General features: G+C 40.3%; 1 protein-coding gene across 3 annotated transcripts in view; it reads right to left on the minus strand.

The window, feature by feature from the left end:
* Nucleotides 1-304: 304 nt before the first annotated feature.
* LOC141982257 (carbonic anhydrase 13-like) overlaps nucleotides 305-16,680 on the minus strand; it is a 33,968-nt gene continuing 17,592 nt past the window's right edge. For 2 of the 3 annotated variants that reach the window (XM_074944154.1, XM_074944153.1), the window contains 5 exons: nucleotides 14,073-14,191; nucleotides 10,032-10,127; nucleotides 8,352-8,414; nucleotides 7,049-7,204; nucleotides 305-2,683 (listed from right to left, as the gene is read on the minus strand). In XM_074944154.1, the coding sequence (XP_074800255.1) occupies nucleotides 2,570-2,683; nucleotides 7,049-7,204; nucleotides 8,352-8,414; nucleotides 10,032-10,127; nucleotides 14,073-14,191 (548 nt within the window). In that variant the 3' untranslated portion in view covers nucleotides 305-2,569. The remainder of the gene's footprint in view (nucleotides 2,684-7,048; nucleotides 7,205-8,351; nucleotides 8,415-10,031; nucleotides 10,128-14,072; nucleotides 14,192-16,680) is intronic. The other variant, XM_074944155.1, reaches the window with a different exon arrangement.

The raw sequence follows: 16,680 nt of genomic DNA on the forward strand, positions 1-16,680 counted from the left end.
GTATGTCTCAGCAACTAATAGGGCACCACAATAGTTTAGATGCATTGCACTAAAATAAAGAGTGCCAACTATTGGATGACCTAAGATTGCCCAAGACATTTCACTTAAATCCTGTTAACAATATCTACTCCAGACTTCGTTTCAACTACTTTGTCTTCAGATCCATCACAAACTAGAGCTGAAAAGCAAATGCTGCATCTGAACCACAAGCTTGGCTGTGGGCATCTAGGTAAATCTGTAGGCTGTCGGCAAACTCCAGTCTATTCAGTGGAAAGTACAAGACACATTGACAACATCTGTTTTTATTTGATAAAATCCTTACAAATATCAAACCACTGTATCGACTCCACTATTTATTTTCAATGCAGGAAAAACAGCTAAAACTTTTTTTATTTCTAATATGAACACACACAGCAGAAGCCTCATTATTCCTGTCCTCAGGCAAATCAGTTCTTTAGCGCCCTTTACACAATGTGTAAACTTCATTCATGACATTCTGCAGCTACTCGCATGACAGGGAAACAGACCAGATGCAACATCAGGTCAAAAAAGAAAGGGAAAAAACACACGCTCCAGCAATTATACTCTACACACATACTTGTCATTTGAACAAGACCACACTCACTTTTTTTATATCTACCTGGGTCCTCCTGCCTATCCTGGTTAGCGGGGACTGAAAAAAAAGTGCCTGCAGGTTTCACATTTGGCCATTCTTGTCCACAGCTCCTGTTGCTGCATTGCCTCTATTGCTTCTCCCATGGACAGTTTTCTTTTTCTCACTGCTCAAAATACTGTATTGCAATGAGAGGATCTGCAGTAACAGAAGCAACTTAAGCTCCCCCTGAGAAGAAGCACTCTACTGGAGTGGAGGAGAGGACAATAAGACTTACTTTATCTATCTATCTATCTATCTATCTATCATCTAAACTAAGCTAAACAATCTATTTACTTATAGAAGAATATGAGGGACTCGGGAATCTCTGCAAGGTTGGCCTTGCTTGTATGGTATCCCCTCAATTTTTCCCTCCTGGAGGATGGGTCACCGTACCAATGGAGAAGGCAAGAGGTGCAGCCTACAAAACCTACAGTCCTAGGCATCCTGGAGAAAGAAATACTCAGTTGCATGGAAGGGTGGCTTTCCCTCCATGTGGCTGCTCTGATACTTCCTCCCACTCCTGCACGAGTTGTGTGGCCACTGGCTGATTCTCCCTTGGCTTCACGGTTACAGCCCCGGAGAGAGTCAGGGGGAGTTACTACCACTTCATGTGGCATTAAATCCTGATTGGATTTTTGAGCAGAAATCCCCAGGCTCAACAGGGAAGTTGCTGTAGAGAGTGGCTGGTCCTTTGCTCCACTCCCATCAACATCCAGCTCTGTTCTCAAAACAAGGCATGGCACCAGCTCCGCAGAAGACCAGTGGAGAAGTGTTGAAGGAAAAAGATTGAGAGGAAAGAGCTACTGAGATTTCAGTTCCCTTTGCTTGCAGAAGCAGAAGGGAGAGTTTGGGTCATAATTTTCATATTTTGAGGGCTACAGCTAGTTCATTAAAAACAAAAGAAGAAAATTGGCCAACTCCATGAGTGCTCCAGGGCCACAACACCCATGGAAAATAATTAGTGGGTGCACTGCACCCACCAGCAGCCAGCTCCCTCCCTTCCCCCCAGTGCCTCCCATCTGCTGGTGTTCCACTGATCAACTCCTCGCCCTTCCTCCCAGCGCCTCCCTCCTGCCGCAATCAGCTGTTCCACAGCATGCAGGAGGTGCTGGAGGAGCGGGGAAGAGCGGGGATGGGGCACAGTCAATGGAGGGGGCAGAACTGAGTGGGAAGAGGTGGAGCGGGGGCGGGAAGAGGCAGGACAGGGCTTCGGGGAAGGGGTGAGGTGGGGGTGGGGCGGGAGCAGGGTCTGGGGCAGAGAGGGGGCTTGAGCACCCTTGGGCCCCGCAGGAAGTCGACGCCTGTGAATACATTTGTATACTTTATGGGTTAAATGTCATTAGTGGATACTATGTTTTTTGGTAAATCTATCATGGCGTCCCAGCTTAAACAGGATCCCTTTGCTTATGATCAGTAATGGAATCCTACCAGCTTTAAAATACTAAGTTCTCCTTGAAAATTAAAGGAAGAAGCCAGTCTAGCCCCTAAAGAAAGATTTATGGTGTTAAAAAAATGGGCTTAGCCCTTTAGGGGGCTATGTAGCCTCAACTGCAACTGACATGAAAGGGAGTTGCGGGTGCCCACTACCTTGCAGGAGTTGCTCAGCACTTTGCAGGATCAGACTCAATATAAATGATTGTATTCACGTGCGCAGTCTGAAACGAAGTTGTTCAGAAAGCTCTGCTGCAAACACTAACACCACAATGCACACGTACCAGTTGGGGCAAAACCCATTCAAACCCGTTAAAATCGGCCCAAGTGCTACAAGTCAGGACACCTTTGTCTTGCTGAAATGACTGCATTGAAACTGAATAATAAAATAATACCTATCGTTAGGCACAAAGCATATTATTATTAAAAAACTAATTCAGCCTCCTAAGTGGTCTCAGCAGTGGCTGATTCTTGCTTTACTCCTTAATTCCTTCTGACTTCCCGTCCCTTTAAAGGCTGTGGTGGCCGGTAGTTTCTCAGCATGCAGCAGGCTGCCTCTCCCTCAGCAGTACACAGAAGGCTGCGGAATTTGGCTAGCTGCAGATGAAAAGAGGTATATAGAGTTCAGCAGAGAATTGTCATGCTAAGGCTAAATGAAGAATTCTAAGTAATAAACATGAACATACTTGTCACCTTTATTTCACCAAGAAGTATGGGGATCGTATTTTCTAGAGCACACCTGGAATGGCCATTTGGCCATTTCAGCCCTTATTCCTGTTAGCTTTTATTTTTCATTTACATTTTGTGAGTGTTGTTTCAGACATTGTCTGGGTATAGCATGGTATTCACACTTGATCTTTCCTAACCTGAAGACTAAAAAGAATTCTCTTTTAAGATTTCTGCACTCCATTTTGCAGTCCAAAGGCCAGCATAATTCCGACTAATTTTTTTGTCCCATACAGATTGCCTGGGAGCCAACATGAGCAAGCAAACAAAATCTGATTGTATGCCGTCATGGTGCAGAAATATCACCATCAGTGAAGAATGATGGATGCTGTGCTACAAAACACTTTTCTACTTACCATTTTTACATCATCCACCTGGCACACAATACAAAGCAAATAATAATTACTAGAGATGAGCCCAAACTGAAATATCTGATCCAAACTTTCTCTCTCACACACACTGACAATTAGGAAATGTTTAAATCTTTATCCAAACTTCGCAATTTGGATTTATCTCAACAATAAGGCAAACTGGAATGCCCAGCACAAATAATTATGAACTGTGAGGGCATTTAGATCTGGATTTGATTCCAGATCTGAACCTTGCTAATCTGACCTATTGTGAAAAGTTATTAGTTTTATACACTAGCTTGCTTCAGACTGATTTCCTTTATTTAGTTAACATTAGTAGGGCAGCACAAAAGTCATGATTCTGATAGTGGATATATAGTATGTTATGGCAGGGTCACTGTCCCGGGGGGGGGGGGGGAACAAACTTCCTTCAGAAAACAAGCATCAAAAATAAAGTGGTTATTAAGATAGTTATCTGGGAGAGGCAGCAGAGGGTAGAAAATAGCTGATGACCAGATTCTCTCACTTCCTCACACTGAGTAGAACCTTACTCCTCAGGTACTCCCATTGATTTCAGTAGGTCACTGTCTTTTGCTTTGGGCTGTGCCACAGAAGTACAGTTTAGCCCTAAGAGAGTAGAGAATCAAGCCCACAGTCAGAGCCCAGAAGGCTTTAGGACTGGCCAGGAGAGTCCCATTCTTAGGGTATTTCTACACTTCAGAGACTATACCAGCATAGCCATGTTTTCAAAGCTATGTTGGCATAATCTCTTAGCGTAGACACAGCCTACACAAAACAAAGAGATTTTTCCATTGCTATAGGAACCCCACCTCCTCAAATGATGGGAGCAAGGTTGACTGAAATATTCTTCTGTCAACACAGATATGTCTACACTGTGGGGTAGGAGGGCGTAGCTAAGGTTTTATTTCCATACCCATGACTGCCATAGCTATGTCCATCTAACTTTTTAGCGTGGACCAGGCCTTATTGTCCCCTCTTAGGCTTCTGAGCTCCATGCTCCCAAGTAGGAAAGAGAGAGAGGCATGCTAGGCTGCTTCTCCATAGTTACAGTCTGGATTCTAAGCATAGAGATCCAGCTGCAGGTGCACCCTTACCACAGAGCTCCCTAGAATCAGGCTGCCTGTCTGTGAGCCTAGAAATATGGCTAGAACAGCAGCACTGGGAGGGGATATATAGAGTAAGGGTCACTCTACCCACAGCTTTAGGCACAGACTGGGCACAGACCATACTCTAGGGGGTGGGGGAAGCTCCAGATACAGGGGAGAATCAAAGGGGGTTACATCAGGGAAACTCAAAGTGGGGTTAGGGGCAGAAGGTGATCTTGGGAGGGGAAAGGAAGAGAAGTGGAGGAATTCAAGAGGGAAGCTAGCCCAGGAGGTGGAGGTGGGGATGGAAAGCTAGGGAAAACTTGAACCGAAGTAGATGGAAATGATGGATGGCAAGGGAGGGAAAAGTATGTAAATGGGGTGGTGATACTTATGTATTACTTATGCAAATCAGTAAAGTTTGCATAATACATCCAGATTTCCAAACTCACAGCCTTATGATGTATGTCAGTGTCTCAGTCGACAGAATAAAAACAGAAACTACTGACTCATACTTCTTTAATCACAGTTTCATTGGCAGGACACTTCAAAACCCAAAATTAAGAACATGCACCACTATGTAAATTAAAGTATTTAAATAACTAATAACATGGCATGCTCAATTAAGAAAATGTATCTGAGAATAAATTAATTTTCATTAAGCAATTAATTAACAAAAAGTAAAAAATAAAACAACTCTCCCTTTGAAGTTACTATTCAAAAAATTAAGGCATTTTTTCCATAATGATGTTTTTGGTAAATCACTGGAAGCTTGAAACTGACATTTGTTTCTTTATTTTTAAAATATTTCCCAAGTGGAAAAGAATAAAATCAATAGAGGAAGAAACTGTATTTTAAGCTTCTAAGAAAAAAATATAAAAATGAAGAGTTAACAAGCAAATTGCAAAGTAGTACCAGTCAAGGCATGAACTGTGATTTCCTTTATGTTTGTACAGCACATGGCACGGTGGGCGCAACTGGAAACAAATAATATGTAATAACAAACCATTTTTTGTATTTAATTATAGAGCATATAAAATATCACACACTGGACAGGATACATCGAATTTGAGATAATACATAGTAAGAAATGAAGTAATGTGTTGCATCAGATACTGATACTTCATTCCCTAAAAATGGTATACACGTTCCCTGTTCCATGCAACATTGCACTTTTAAAGTATCTTAACTAGAGACTATGCCCAAGCAAATTTGGGTTTGGGAAGTTCAGGGCTGGATGTAAACTTTGGACAGCAGTAATAATCATCATATAGCACCTTTCATCTTAAAGAGCTTTACCAAGCCCAGTAAGCATTATACCTATTTTACAGATGAGGAAGGTGAAACACTGAGTGGGTAAGTGACTTGTTCAAGGCCAGCTGCTCCCAGAGCTCAATGTCTCTTGATTCCCTCACAGGTGTCCTATCCACTGAAACACCTGGTTTGCATTTTGATCAAAGATTCAGGCCAGTTCTTATTTCTTCTGAACTGGTTCTTTCATTCTTAGTAAAATGCTACTCAAAGAAAATGCTACACATAAAAAGAAGGCTACTCTTCACGTGACCTTTAAACTTCCTAGCTCTTCTTTTGAGTATTTGAACTCTCTTGAGAGATAATGCTTCTAGGTTGAGATCCTGGCCCACTGAAGTCAATGAGAGTTTTCTTTCTGATTTCAGCGGGGCCAGGATTTCACCTCTAGAATCCGCCAGCAAAGAGATACCAGTCAAACCACACCATTTAAAACTTAGCAGCTACTGGGCCATGCCACATTCTACCAATCTTAATCACACTGAGTAGCATCGCTCAGTGGGACAATCTTATTCCTCTTAATTATAGTCCTGTTAGGGAATTCGTCTGAGCTACAGGATGGTTCAGCAAGGCTGTTCATTGGCAAAGCTGGAAGTGGCATTATCTGGCACAGAACAATTAATGTTACTGAGTGAGTTATCTATAACACAGAACAGGTAAATACTGAGGTGTGATAAGCCACAAGTTTGTAATGTGCCAACTGGAGTAATGATACCCACCAACAGCAGCACTGGTTACCAATTCCTAATAGTAGAAACCCATATTCCCTTTAGCATCTTCACTGCATAAGAATATTAACCTCACTAACCACTGGATGTCACTGTTGGTCTACAAATATACAGCTGGAAGGTCAATTTTACAGCTGCAAGTAACCTGAGAAATATAAAGGGCAGTTCCAAGTGGTGTGCTCATCCCTCTCCTACATTCATTTAGCCTGACTGTTAGGAACTAGTTATTAGTAGTAACCACAGTATTCAGATCAACCAAATTTCATACTCTTGGTATCTAGGAAAGGCTCTGTATTTATTTGGCCATTTGCTGAACTGGAATTCTATAATGAATGAGTTAAATACAAATAAATAAATGGATAGTGGCGTTTTGGAGATGGTAAAGTATACAAAATTAAACTCAAGTGGAGTTAAATACCCTCAAATGAAATTAACTATCAGTTTCTTTCTTGTATTTTTCCCAATTTGTAGCTCCCGAACAATTTTTTTAAATTTCAAAACATTTTAATAATAATACTTGATCATTCTGATGCCTAAAGGACATCAACAAAAATTCATGTTAATTTCAAATTTATCTAGAAACTCAAGACAAAAATGTAAAGCACAAAATTTGGTAGGGTAAGAAATGTCATAATTAATTAAATATCTAAAGCTATAAATAAAATAGTCTTGTGAGTATCACTTTAAACCATAATTCAGTTTAAAAAACATTATATTTGAAGGGTTGGGGGGATCAAAGTGTACCTGCTCAGAGGAAACACTTATAGGCTCTCTGAGAATTATCCAGATGACACTTTCAAGAAGAGGTGGAACAGTAAGAGAGCCAAGATAAGTCCAGTAGTCCAGAGAGTGAGGAAGCAAACAGGAAGGGTCAAAGTTTGTGAACAGTGCTTGTTTACCCTGGAAAAAGAAGCATGCACATTCTAACCCAGAACCACCATGTTTAGCAACCACTTATTATGCAGTCTAGTTAATTTCTTTATGGTGTCATAACATTTTGTTTATTTAAAAGTGACAAGCAGGATCTCCCCCACTGGTCATGCCAAAGGAGAATTATGGAGAGAAAAACTGTAAGAGATTGTTCCATTGGTGGGGGCTAGGTTTGCATGGCTCTGGAGGATCACAGAGGTACATCTACACAGCTCACGGCAATGAGCCTCCCAACCGAGCTCCACAGACTTGGGCTTGCGCTACTGTGCTAAAAATAGCTGTGTAGATGTTGCATCTTAGGCTCTGAAACCTAGGGAGGGGAGTGGGCCAGAGCTACCCATGTGGCGGTCCCGTGCCTCTACAGCAGATCTGCCCCTAGTGTTCCTTCTGGTGACAGCAGGGTTCCACTGAAGCCATGCTACCAGGCACCCCTGTTGACTATGAATAGCCTAGTGATGGGGGTCTGATGTAAAAGTAATACAACATCGGGATATATTATCCTTTGCTTGGAATGTCTGTAGAGCTGATGGGATGGCAATCTGTGTCTTCTGCAGTCTGACACCAGCCCATTCATGCCTCCCTGGCCCACCCATCCACGCCCTCCCTCCTCATGTGGATTTTTGGATTAAGAGAGAGGCTTCTGCAAGGTTTGATGTCACAGAGATAACTGCCCCCCTCCCAGTCACAAATGAAGGGCCAATTAATGCATGCAAGGCCACTCCATGTGCTGATCAAAGGGGACGCGATCCTCTTCTCCCCCCATAAAACAAGTGAGAAAATATATCTCGACTCTCCATATTCTTGAAAAAAAAATCCCACAAAAATAAAATGTGCAGTTATCCAACGTCAGTGATCTTGATGATAATGTTATTTGTCAGGGATTAAATTGTTACAGCTAATTAATGATCTTCTCCCCTCCCCCCGCATTGTACAACAAAATAATTACAATGTGCTGGTTTGCGTCTGACTTTATCCAGCAAAAGTGCCCCTAAACTGCCCCAAATCAGAGCTAATCCTTGTTTACCGGCTGTAAATACCTAAGGAATGTGAATGTGAAGCATGGAAGAAAAAGAACAGCAGCAAGAAGTACTGGAGAATTTTAGGAGAATTACTTTACCTTGGCTCTAATGGTATCCAAACGGTCAGTAATTTTCTTCAGCTGAGAGTTACATTCACCAATCTGTAAAGGCAAATAGTCAAAGATCAAACTCTCCAGGGAAGAATATGCATTCACTTTCCACTTATTAAGGTTTAATTTTAAAGTTTTTCACACAGGGCCTGATCCTTCACCCAGTGAAGTTAATGGTAAAACTCTGATAAACATCAATGGATGCAGTATCAGGCCATTATTAATTAAAACAACCTGGAACAAATGCTGATTATTCAGAAAGAGGGATGTCATTCACTTTGCTGAGGCTATTTTTCATTAGCTATATCAGTCTGGGGAGTTGATTTTATTTTTAGTTCACTTTTTGTAGCAGTAGAATAAAAGCTATTTTTCTTAACAGTGTTTTACAGAGGAACTGTAAGAACCTCAGGCTGTATACATGATGTGAATAAATTAGTCTATACCCTTTTTAAGCTTAAGTTTTTTAAAGCACACTGGAAAATTCACGAACATGACTCTTCTGTGTGACTCGTGCAAAATCAGGTTTCTCAGCAATGTGCATTGGGTCAGGAGGGTGTACACTGGGAAGGTGACAACACGTATAAAGGAGTGGCTCATGAAAAGAGTACTTTGTAATTAGTTGGCAAGAATGGGATAGGTTCAACATGAACAAGCAGCACAAAACATGTCAAGGATCCCTGATGACACTGATCTCTGCAGCATGACAGCTGTAATATAGTCACAGAGGTGAAATTCACCAGTCAGCACAGGGACAGAAGGCTCCAGATGAAGCAGAACCATTGCAGTTACACAGTATGGGAGGAAAGTGGGGAGAAGGCAGCTTTGCAGCAGCTCTCCATATCACTGATATCAAGCAAAGCTTGGTTTGCATTTGCTTTGCAAAGACAGGGTGTGTGCCTGTTGTGTAGCCAGGAGTCCTGCAATTATGTGGATGCAAAGGCCACAAAATCCTGTCAACAGCAAGGGTCATAAGCACTGCTCCAACCCAGGGCATTAGCATTTCCAAAGTGGCAGTGGCCATCACCGTATTAACTTGACACTGAAGTAGGGGCTACAGAGCTGCTCGGCACCCTGTCCTCTAATCACAGGTTAAGTTTTTTGTGTCCTTTCTGGGGTTCCTTGCACAAAGTCAGTGAGGCTGTAGGATGGGGTGTTTTTTTATCCTAGAATGAGCAGGTTATCAAGTGTATGAGGCACGATTTTGTTCAGAGATTTTAAGGAAACCCTCTAATGTTTGTTTTCCTCTTCAGACAGAAAAGAAGCAATTCACCATTGGAACAAACGGCTAAGGGAAGTGGTGAATTCTCCATCTCCTGATATCTTCAAATCAAGATTAGTGCTTTCTGGAAGATATGCTTTAGAAAAACACAAGTTATTGGGTCATACGGAAGTGCCTGGGTGAATTTAAATGGCCTGCAATATACAGAAGGTCAGACTAGAGGATCTAATGGTCCCTTCTGGTCTTAAACTCTATGAATTATGGTGTCTTACAGGTGATGCAGCAATTTACTATTATAAACACATTAAAAATTAGGCATGTGTTTTCTGCCTTCATATTTTTGCTGCTGCAGAATTATGGGTAAAGAGATATTTGCTACAGAATAACAGTTTTGTTGTCTAAGCTTATAACACAGATTTATTAAAAGGGATAAAGCAATCGTTGCTTACCTTTAGAAATACTGCCATGACAGCTAATCCATCCCGCTGCCGAGCAGCCTCAACAAAAGTGGAATATTTGTCCGAGTTCCAGTGAACCACATGAAGCTGAAAGGCAAAAGCACAAATACTGTCAATTCCCACTGAACTGGTGCAATTACAATTAACATGCAATTGTACTAGTGTTGAGGTTTCTACTTCACCTGTTTATATTCAGACGCATTCAATTTTCCAGCTGCAAATATTTATGTTTATTGAAATCTGGAAATATATAATCATACAAAGGGCAACAACAAGCACTGATGTGGCTGGATAGATATGAGAATGGCACAATTAACAGTATTTTTACATTTCAGGTACAGCAGTTACTATTAAAAGTCAAAATTTAGCAAGTTACCACCACCACAGTATCTATGGATACTCACTGTTCTAAATATGGGGAAACACTGCAATTTCGTAGGCCAAAATTTTCAAACATTGAAGGCTAAAGTTAGGCTCTTAAATCCACATTTAGTAGAGCTGGTAAAAATAAGTGGTAGAATAAAATCATGCAAATTTCATCAGCATTTTCCCCTCCCTGCCCCCATTTCCTCAGTCAAAATTTCAGCAAAACATTGATCAGCCTTACAGCTGGTCATGAAATGAGGAGGGGGATGGGAAAATGAAATTTTCACCAAAAAAATCTCCCTCCCCCCTCTTTTTTCCCCAAATATAAATTTTGCATGAAAAATTTTCAAAGAAAACTTGAAGTTTGGAAAAAAAATTACCAGCTTTTGTATTTAGGCATCTAAATAAAAGTGGCCTGATCTTCAGAGGTGCTGAGCACCTGCATTTCCAATTGATTTCTGACTGGGAATGTTTTGTGGTAGATTTGTAATGAGCAACCTCGCTTGTTTGATGTGTAATTGCTTGGAAGCTTCACGCAGACTGGTCCAAAATTCAGAAGATCCACTCTGGCTAGTGCTAGGATTGCCACGATTTGGCGAGGTAAAAAGCAAAGTGATCTTTGCCCCAGTGTCCTCCAACCCCTCCCACCAAGCCATGCTCCCTAAAGTCATGTTCGTACTCCCCTGTCAGGAGCCTTCAAGTCTCTACGGAAGGCGCTAAGTCAGAGTCAGATGTCTCTCCTCCCTTGTGCAGAGTACTGCTGTTCTCTGCACTGCCATGCTGTTGAGTGTACGTAAGTGCTCTATAAAAATTAATTTATTATTTTTAAAGTACTGTTCAAACATTATCTAATAAATCTCATAAGACTTACTAACTCACCCAGAGTCTATCTTCCCTATTCTTCAGAGAAGGAAACTCAGAGTAGTTGAAGATCAGATTTTTCAAAAGAGGCTTTTAATTTTGGGTCCATTTTTAAATTTTCAGAACCTGATTTTCAGAGGTGCTGAGAATCTGTTGCTCCCAGTGACTTCACTTGGAAGACTTCACATGCTTGTTGAGCTCCAGACGGACACACAAAAACTGGGGACCCCAAAAGTAAAGGCTTCCTTAGAAAACATGGGTCTTAATGGGTTGCCTGAATGAACTGCATGGGAGGCTGTGTGGTCTTGTGGATAAAACAGGGGTCTTGGAGATCTTGGTTCTAGATCCTGCCTCAGACATGGACTTGGCCTTTGGCAAACTGCTTAATCTCTATGGCCTTAAGGTTTCCCTACCTGTAAAATGGGTAATACTTGGTGTTGTGAGGCATAATTAATGTTTGTTAAGCTCTTAGGCCCAAACCAACAAAGTACATAAGTATATGTTTACCTTTAAGCACGTGAAAAGTCCCATTTAAGTCAATGGAAATACCCTCATGCTTACAGTTAAACACATGCTTAAGTGTGTCGCCGGATTGTGGCCTTACGACTTGTCTACATGGGGAATAGCCCAGAATAGCTATCACAGAATAGCTCCTGTGTGGACAATCTTATTTCGCATGAAGGTGTCTGAGTGTGGTGTAGCTTAACACGTTTTGGAAGTGAAGCTAAATTGCACCCAGGTACTTTCAGTGCAGAGTAAGAGTGTCCAGTTGGGGAGTTAGTACAGAATAGCTATTACTCTTTAAATTCATACCCTTGCTTATTTAGCAATAGCTTCCCTACATAGACAAGCCCTGAGATATCCTTGCAGGAAAGCTACCACAGAAGTCCAAAGTAGTATTATTAAGACCAGAAATAGAATATAGGAATTCATACCTCACTTCTCAGTCCAATAGACCATTCTGTGTGCACATGTATGCATGTTAGTATTCTGGAGCTTACAATGTCTCCATCGGATCATTCACGATTTTAGATTCACAAAAGCTAGATTGAATAACTTTTAAAATGTTATATTTTGCATACACAAACAGGAAACAGATACTTTCAGTCGGAATGACTTTTATTGTGAATTAAAAAACAACAAACAAGAAAGGACAAAAAGTAAAATCCCTACAGCTAAATAAACCACACTACTCCCTGTAATTTTTCAAAAAGACAAAAAACCAACAAAACAAACAAGAGCTGTGAAACATTTTGGGGTAGAGCCCCATTCTCAATGGCTTGTGACTTCTCTTTTAAGGTATGTATCCCATCTTACCACCGCTCCTGCACTGCAGCTTGTTGAAGAGAACTTGGTCTGGCCAATGCGATGCCACAACTCAACAGGACCGGGGAGCCCTCTTGTTTCCTGATGTCCTCTGACATGGGGCAAGCCACGTAGTCTTCTTTGCTTGTGAACTCTCTCTTTCTTCTAGCATGTGCCAATTTGGCAGAGGTGCTTTCTTGATTTGTTAGAGCATTTTCTTCAGGGAGTTCGGCACTGAAACTGCATTCTCATCTCCTGGGGTATTTCTTCTGCATGACCAGTGCTCAGCAGCCTCACTCTTTCTTCTGGTTTCCTTATCCCAAAACCAAAACGATGTCTAACGTGCTTCTTGCAGAAAGTTACCAAAATGACAAGCAGTGGGAAGCTTTTTAGACTGGCTAGAAATTCAGAGAGATTTTCTCCTTCCATTTGGTTTCTGAGATGGAACTTATTTTTTTTTCAGCTAGAAATTTGGTTTTGGTACATAATGTTTTTAAGCACCTCTATTAATTCTTTATACTCCATCTCACCTGGTTCCTGTGGAAAACATAAGCCTTTAAACACTGCAAATGTCACTTTTCCCACCAGTGGTAGAAAAATTGATTTTTTTTTCTTACCACTGTCTTCTATAGCATTTCCAATAAAATACTGATCAGAACTTTGTACATATATTTCAAATTGTTCCTCTTTTGCATTATAGTGAAAATCTGCCATATTTCCATAAAAATTTATTTTTACCTTTTCTATTTTCCTTTTTTACCCAGGAAAACTCTCACTTTCTCTGAGCTATTTGTTGTTTGAGATCCCATTTTCCTCACTAAAATACTTGTTTTATTTTTCCCATACGCAAAGAGGAAACAGATACTTTCAGTCTGAATTACTTTTATTGTAGAATAATCAAAAGCAAGGAACAAGAAAGAGCATAAGTAAAGACTCCATGAGAGAGCACACTGTGCGTTTCTCCTCTGTGACATTCTGCACTAAATGGAACACTCACAATGGCTGCCTGTCTCTGTAGGCAGCATAGTCCTTAGAGATTTAAAGGTGCAGTACACAGAAAACAAAGGCATAACTGTCACATTGCTACATACACCACAAAAATGACCACCCAACTCTTCTGCAAATAGTAAAATGCACATATCCTCAGTAAGGCCAATTAAAAAAACAAATCTGCAGTTTCTATTTCAGGCTTATTTTGAGATATAAACGATTCCAAAGGAAAAGTTAAAAATTAAAAACAAAAAAGATTAAAACAACTCTCAAACAATAAAAATCCTCTAAATTTTCCACTTATAATATTTCATGTACTTCTTGTCTTATCCTTTGCCAAGGTCTCCAAATATATTCTCCTTTGGCAGAGGATCACACATGAAAAATTTTAGGCACATTGCTCATGTTTTGAAAAGTTACAGAGACAAAATCTGTCTTATAATGGAACGCTAGTTCAACCTTAACTACAGAGAGACTATGGCCTCTATATAATTCAATACAATGCCTTACCTCCGCTGCATACTTCTTTCCATCCACTGCATGCTCAGAGCCAATGTCATCGCTGGCCCCCCAATGAAAGTGAATTTGGCGCAGCCTATAACTTCCAGTGAGTGGTCCCCCTCTCAGCACTATAAACCAGATAATAAGAGATTTTTAGCCAAGGCAACACGCATTATAATAAAATCTTCTGACCTATACTTTCATGCATACAGCATTATTTCGGGATCCAGGCATCTCAAATAGATTCTCAAAGCATATGTATTAATAGGATACCACTACTGCACAACAACAATAGAAAGGAGAGAATATGCCCTTCAATACTTAAGTTATATATGTAAATTAGCTTAAGTTATATATGTAAATTAGCTAATTAATAAACTAGGGGATGAACTGAAATCACCCAATGTGTCTTACTATAGGCAGGAAGCAGTACTTGTTGGTTGTTTTTTTTAAATTCTTCTGAGAAATTGAATTATTATTATGCTATCTATTTGGCGGCTACATTCTTATCAACACATTTCAAAGTGACACTGACAACGAAATTAGGCCTAAAGATTATGCCATAAAAAGGTAGATTCTTTAATAAAATTGGAGGAAAATAGGTCAGTTGGTTTAAAATTTATTTCAACATTCCTTGGCATTGTTTGAAACCCAGATGAAACTGTACTGTACCAAAGCATGAAAACCAGGCAGTGAAAATGACTATAAACAAAGTGAAGCTAATAATGCATCTGTTTTGTCCAAGTTCAAAATTAGTGAATGTAAAATGTAAATAAATGGCACATTAACCACACATGTAAGGCGTGTGTGTGTTTTATTTGTGTAAATATGTCTCTCTAAAAAAACAAACAAACTAGAGATGGATCCAAACCAAAATTCAAGATCAGAACTGTAGATCCGATCTCACCTGCAGTCTCTCTCTGTAATTCCCTGACGCTGAATTCCCTGCCTCTTAGAAAAACTTCATCTGATTTCAGGTCTTCCCCCCCCCCCCCCCCACACGCACACCCGAAAAAAGGACTGTTGTGCTCTGGGGTTCTGGCTAGACCCATTATAGAGATATAGAAAAGGGGATCCAGTCGTCTAAGGCATAGGATGGTAGGGCGTACACCAACAACAAAAGTGGAGGGTGAAAAGGAGAAATAAATTGAAGCTATCAAGAACAAAAATCCACCAAAGGATGAGAAGAGAAGAATTGCTTTATTTGCCTATACACTAATGCTAGGAGTCTGGGTAACAAACAAGAGGATCTGAAATTGCACATTTATGAGCATGCATTCAACCTAGTTAGTATCGCTGAAATCTGGTGGGAAAATTTGCATTATTAGAATGTTAAAATCACTGGCTATAACCTATTTAGGAAGGTTTGAGTAGACAAAGGAGGAGGGGGAGTGGCACTGTCAAAAATGGCATTACTTGTTTCTGAGTCACTGACAACTCAGAAGTAAATGACCTTGAATGCTTATGGATCAGTGTTCTAACAGATAAAGTACACAATAGGATACAAGTTGGTGTAAGCTAAAAAACCCACACCAAATCAGAGTGGAGAACAGGATGACCGGCTCCTTAAATAGGAAAAAAATATAGATGACAATTTCTTAACTCAAGAAGCATTGCATCCAACATGGTGGAATTCTACATTAGACCTCATCTTGACATATAAAGAGGAACTGATCACAGAACAAAAAGTTACTTAGATACAATTTATCATGTTTTGATTACATTTCTGTTCAAAGAGAATAAAATCCCAGCCAATTACACACACGCTTGTGTGATCACATACACACACACACACACACACTGCTTTAAAAGAGCCAGTGTCACAAAGTTTAAAACAATAAATCATCACTGATAAATTTGCAGATGACACAAAGATTGGGGAAGGGTAAATAACGAAGAGGACCAGTCACTGATACAGAGCAATCTTGACTGCTTGGTAAGCTGGTTAAACCAAACAATATGCATTTCAATACAGTGAAACGTAAGGTCATACATCTAGAAACAGGGAATGTAAGCCATTCTTACGGAATGGGGGACTCTATCCTGGAACACAGGAAAATTTTTTGGAGATTGTGATGATCAGCTGAACATGAGCTCCCAGTGAAACATGGCTAAAAGGGCGAAACCTTGGACACATAAACAGGAATGTCAAGTAGGAGTCATGAGGGTATATTACCTCTGCATTTGCCATTGGTGCGGCCACTACTGGAATGCTGTGTCCAGTTCTTGTGTCCACACTTCAAGAAGAATGTTGAAAAACTGGAAAGGGTTCAGAGAAGAGCCACAAGAATGACTGAAGGATTGAAAACATGGCTGATAGTGAGAGAATTATGGAGCTCAATTATTTAGCTTAACAAAGAGAAGGTTAAGGGGTGATTTGATCACCGTCTGCAAGTACCTATTGGGGAACAGAAATTTGATAATAAAAGGCTCTTCAATCTAGCAGACAAAGACAAAGATCCAATGGCTGGAAGTTGAAGCTATTCAGACTAGAAAAAACAGATTAGACAAATTCAGACTAGAAATAAAGCACATTTTTTTAAACAGTGAGGATAATTAACCATTGGAACAATTTACCAAGGGTTGTGCTAGATTCTCCGTTGCTGGAAATTTTTAA

Source organism: Natator depressus, chromosome 2 (genome assembly GCF_965152275.1).
Source record: "Natator depressus isolate rNatDep1 chromosome 2, rNatDep2.hap1, whole genome shotgun sequence".
Lineage (NCBI taxonomy): Eukaryota > Metazoa > Chordata > Testudines > Cheloniidae > Natator > Natator depressus.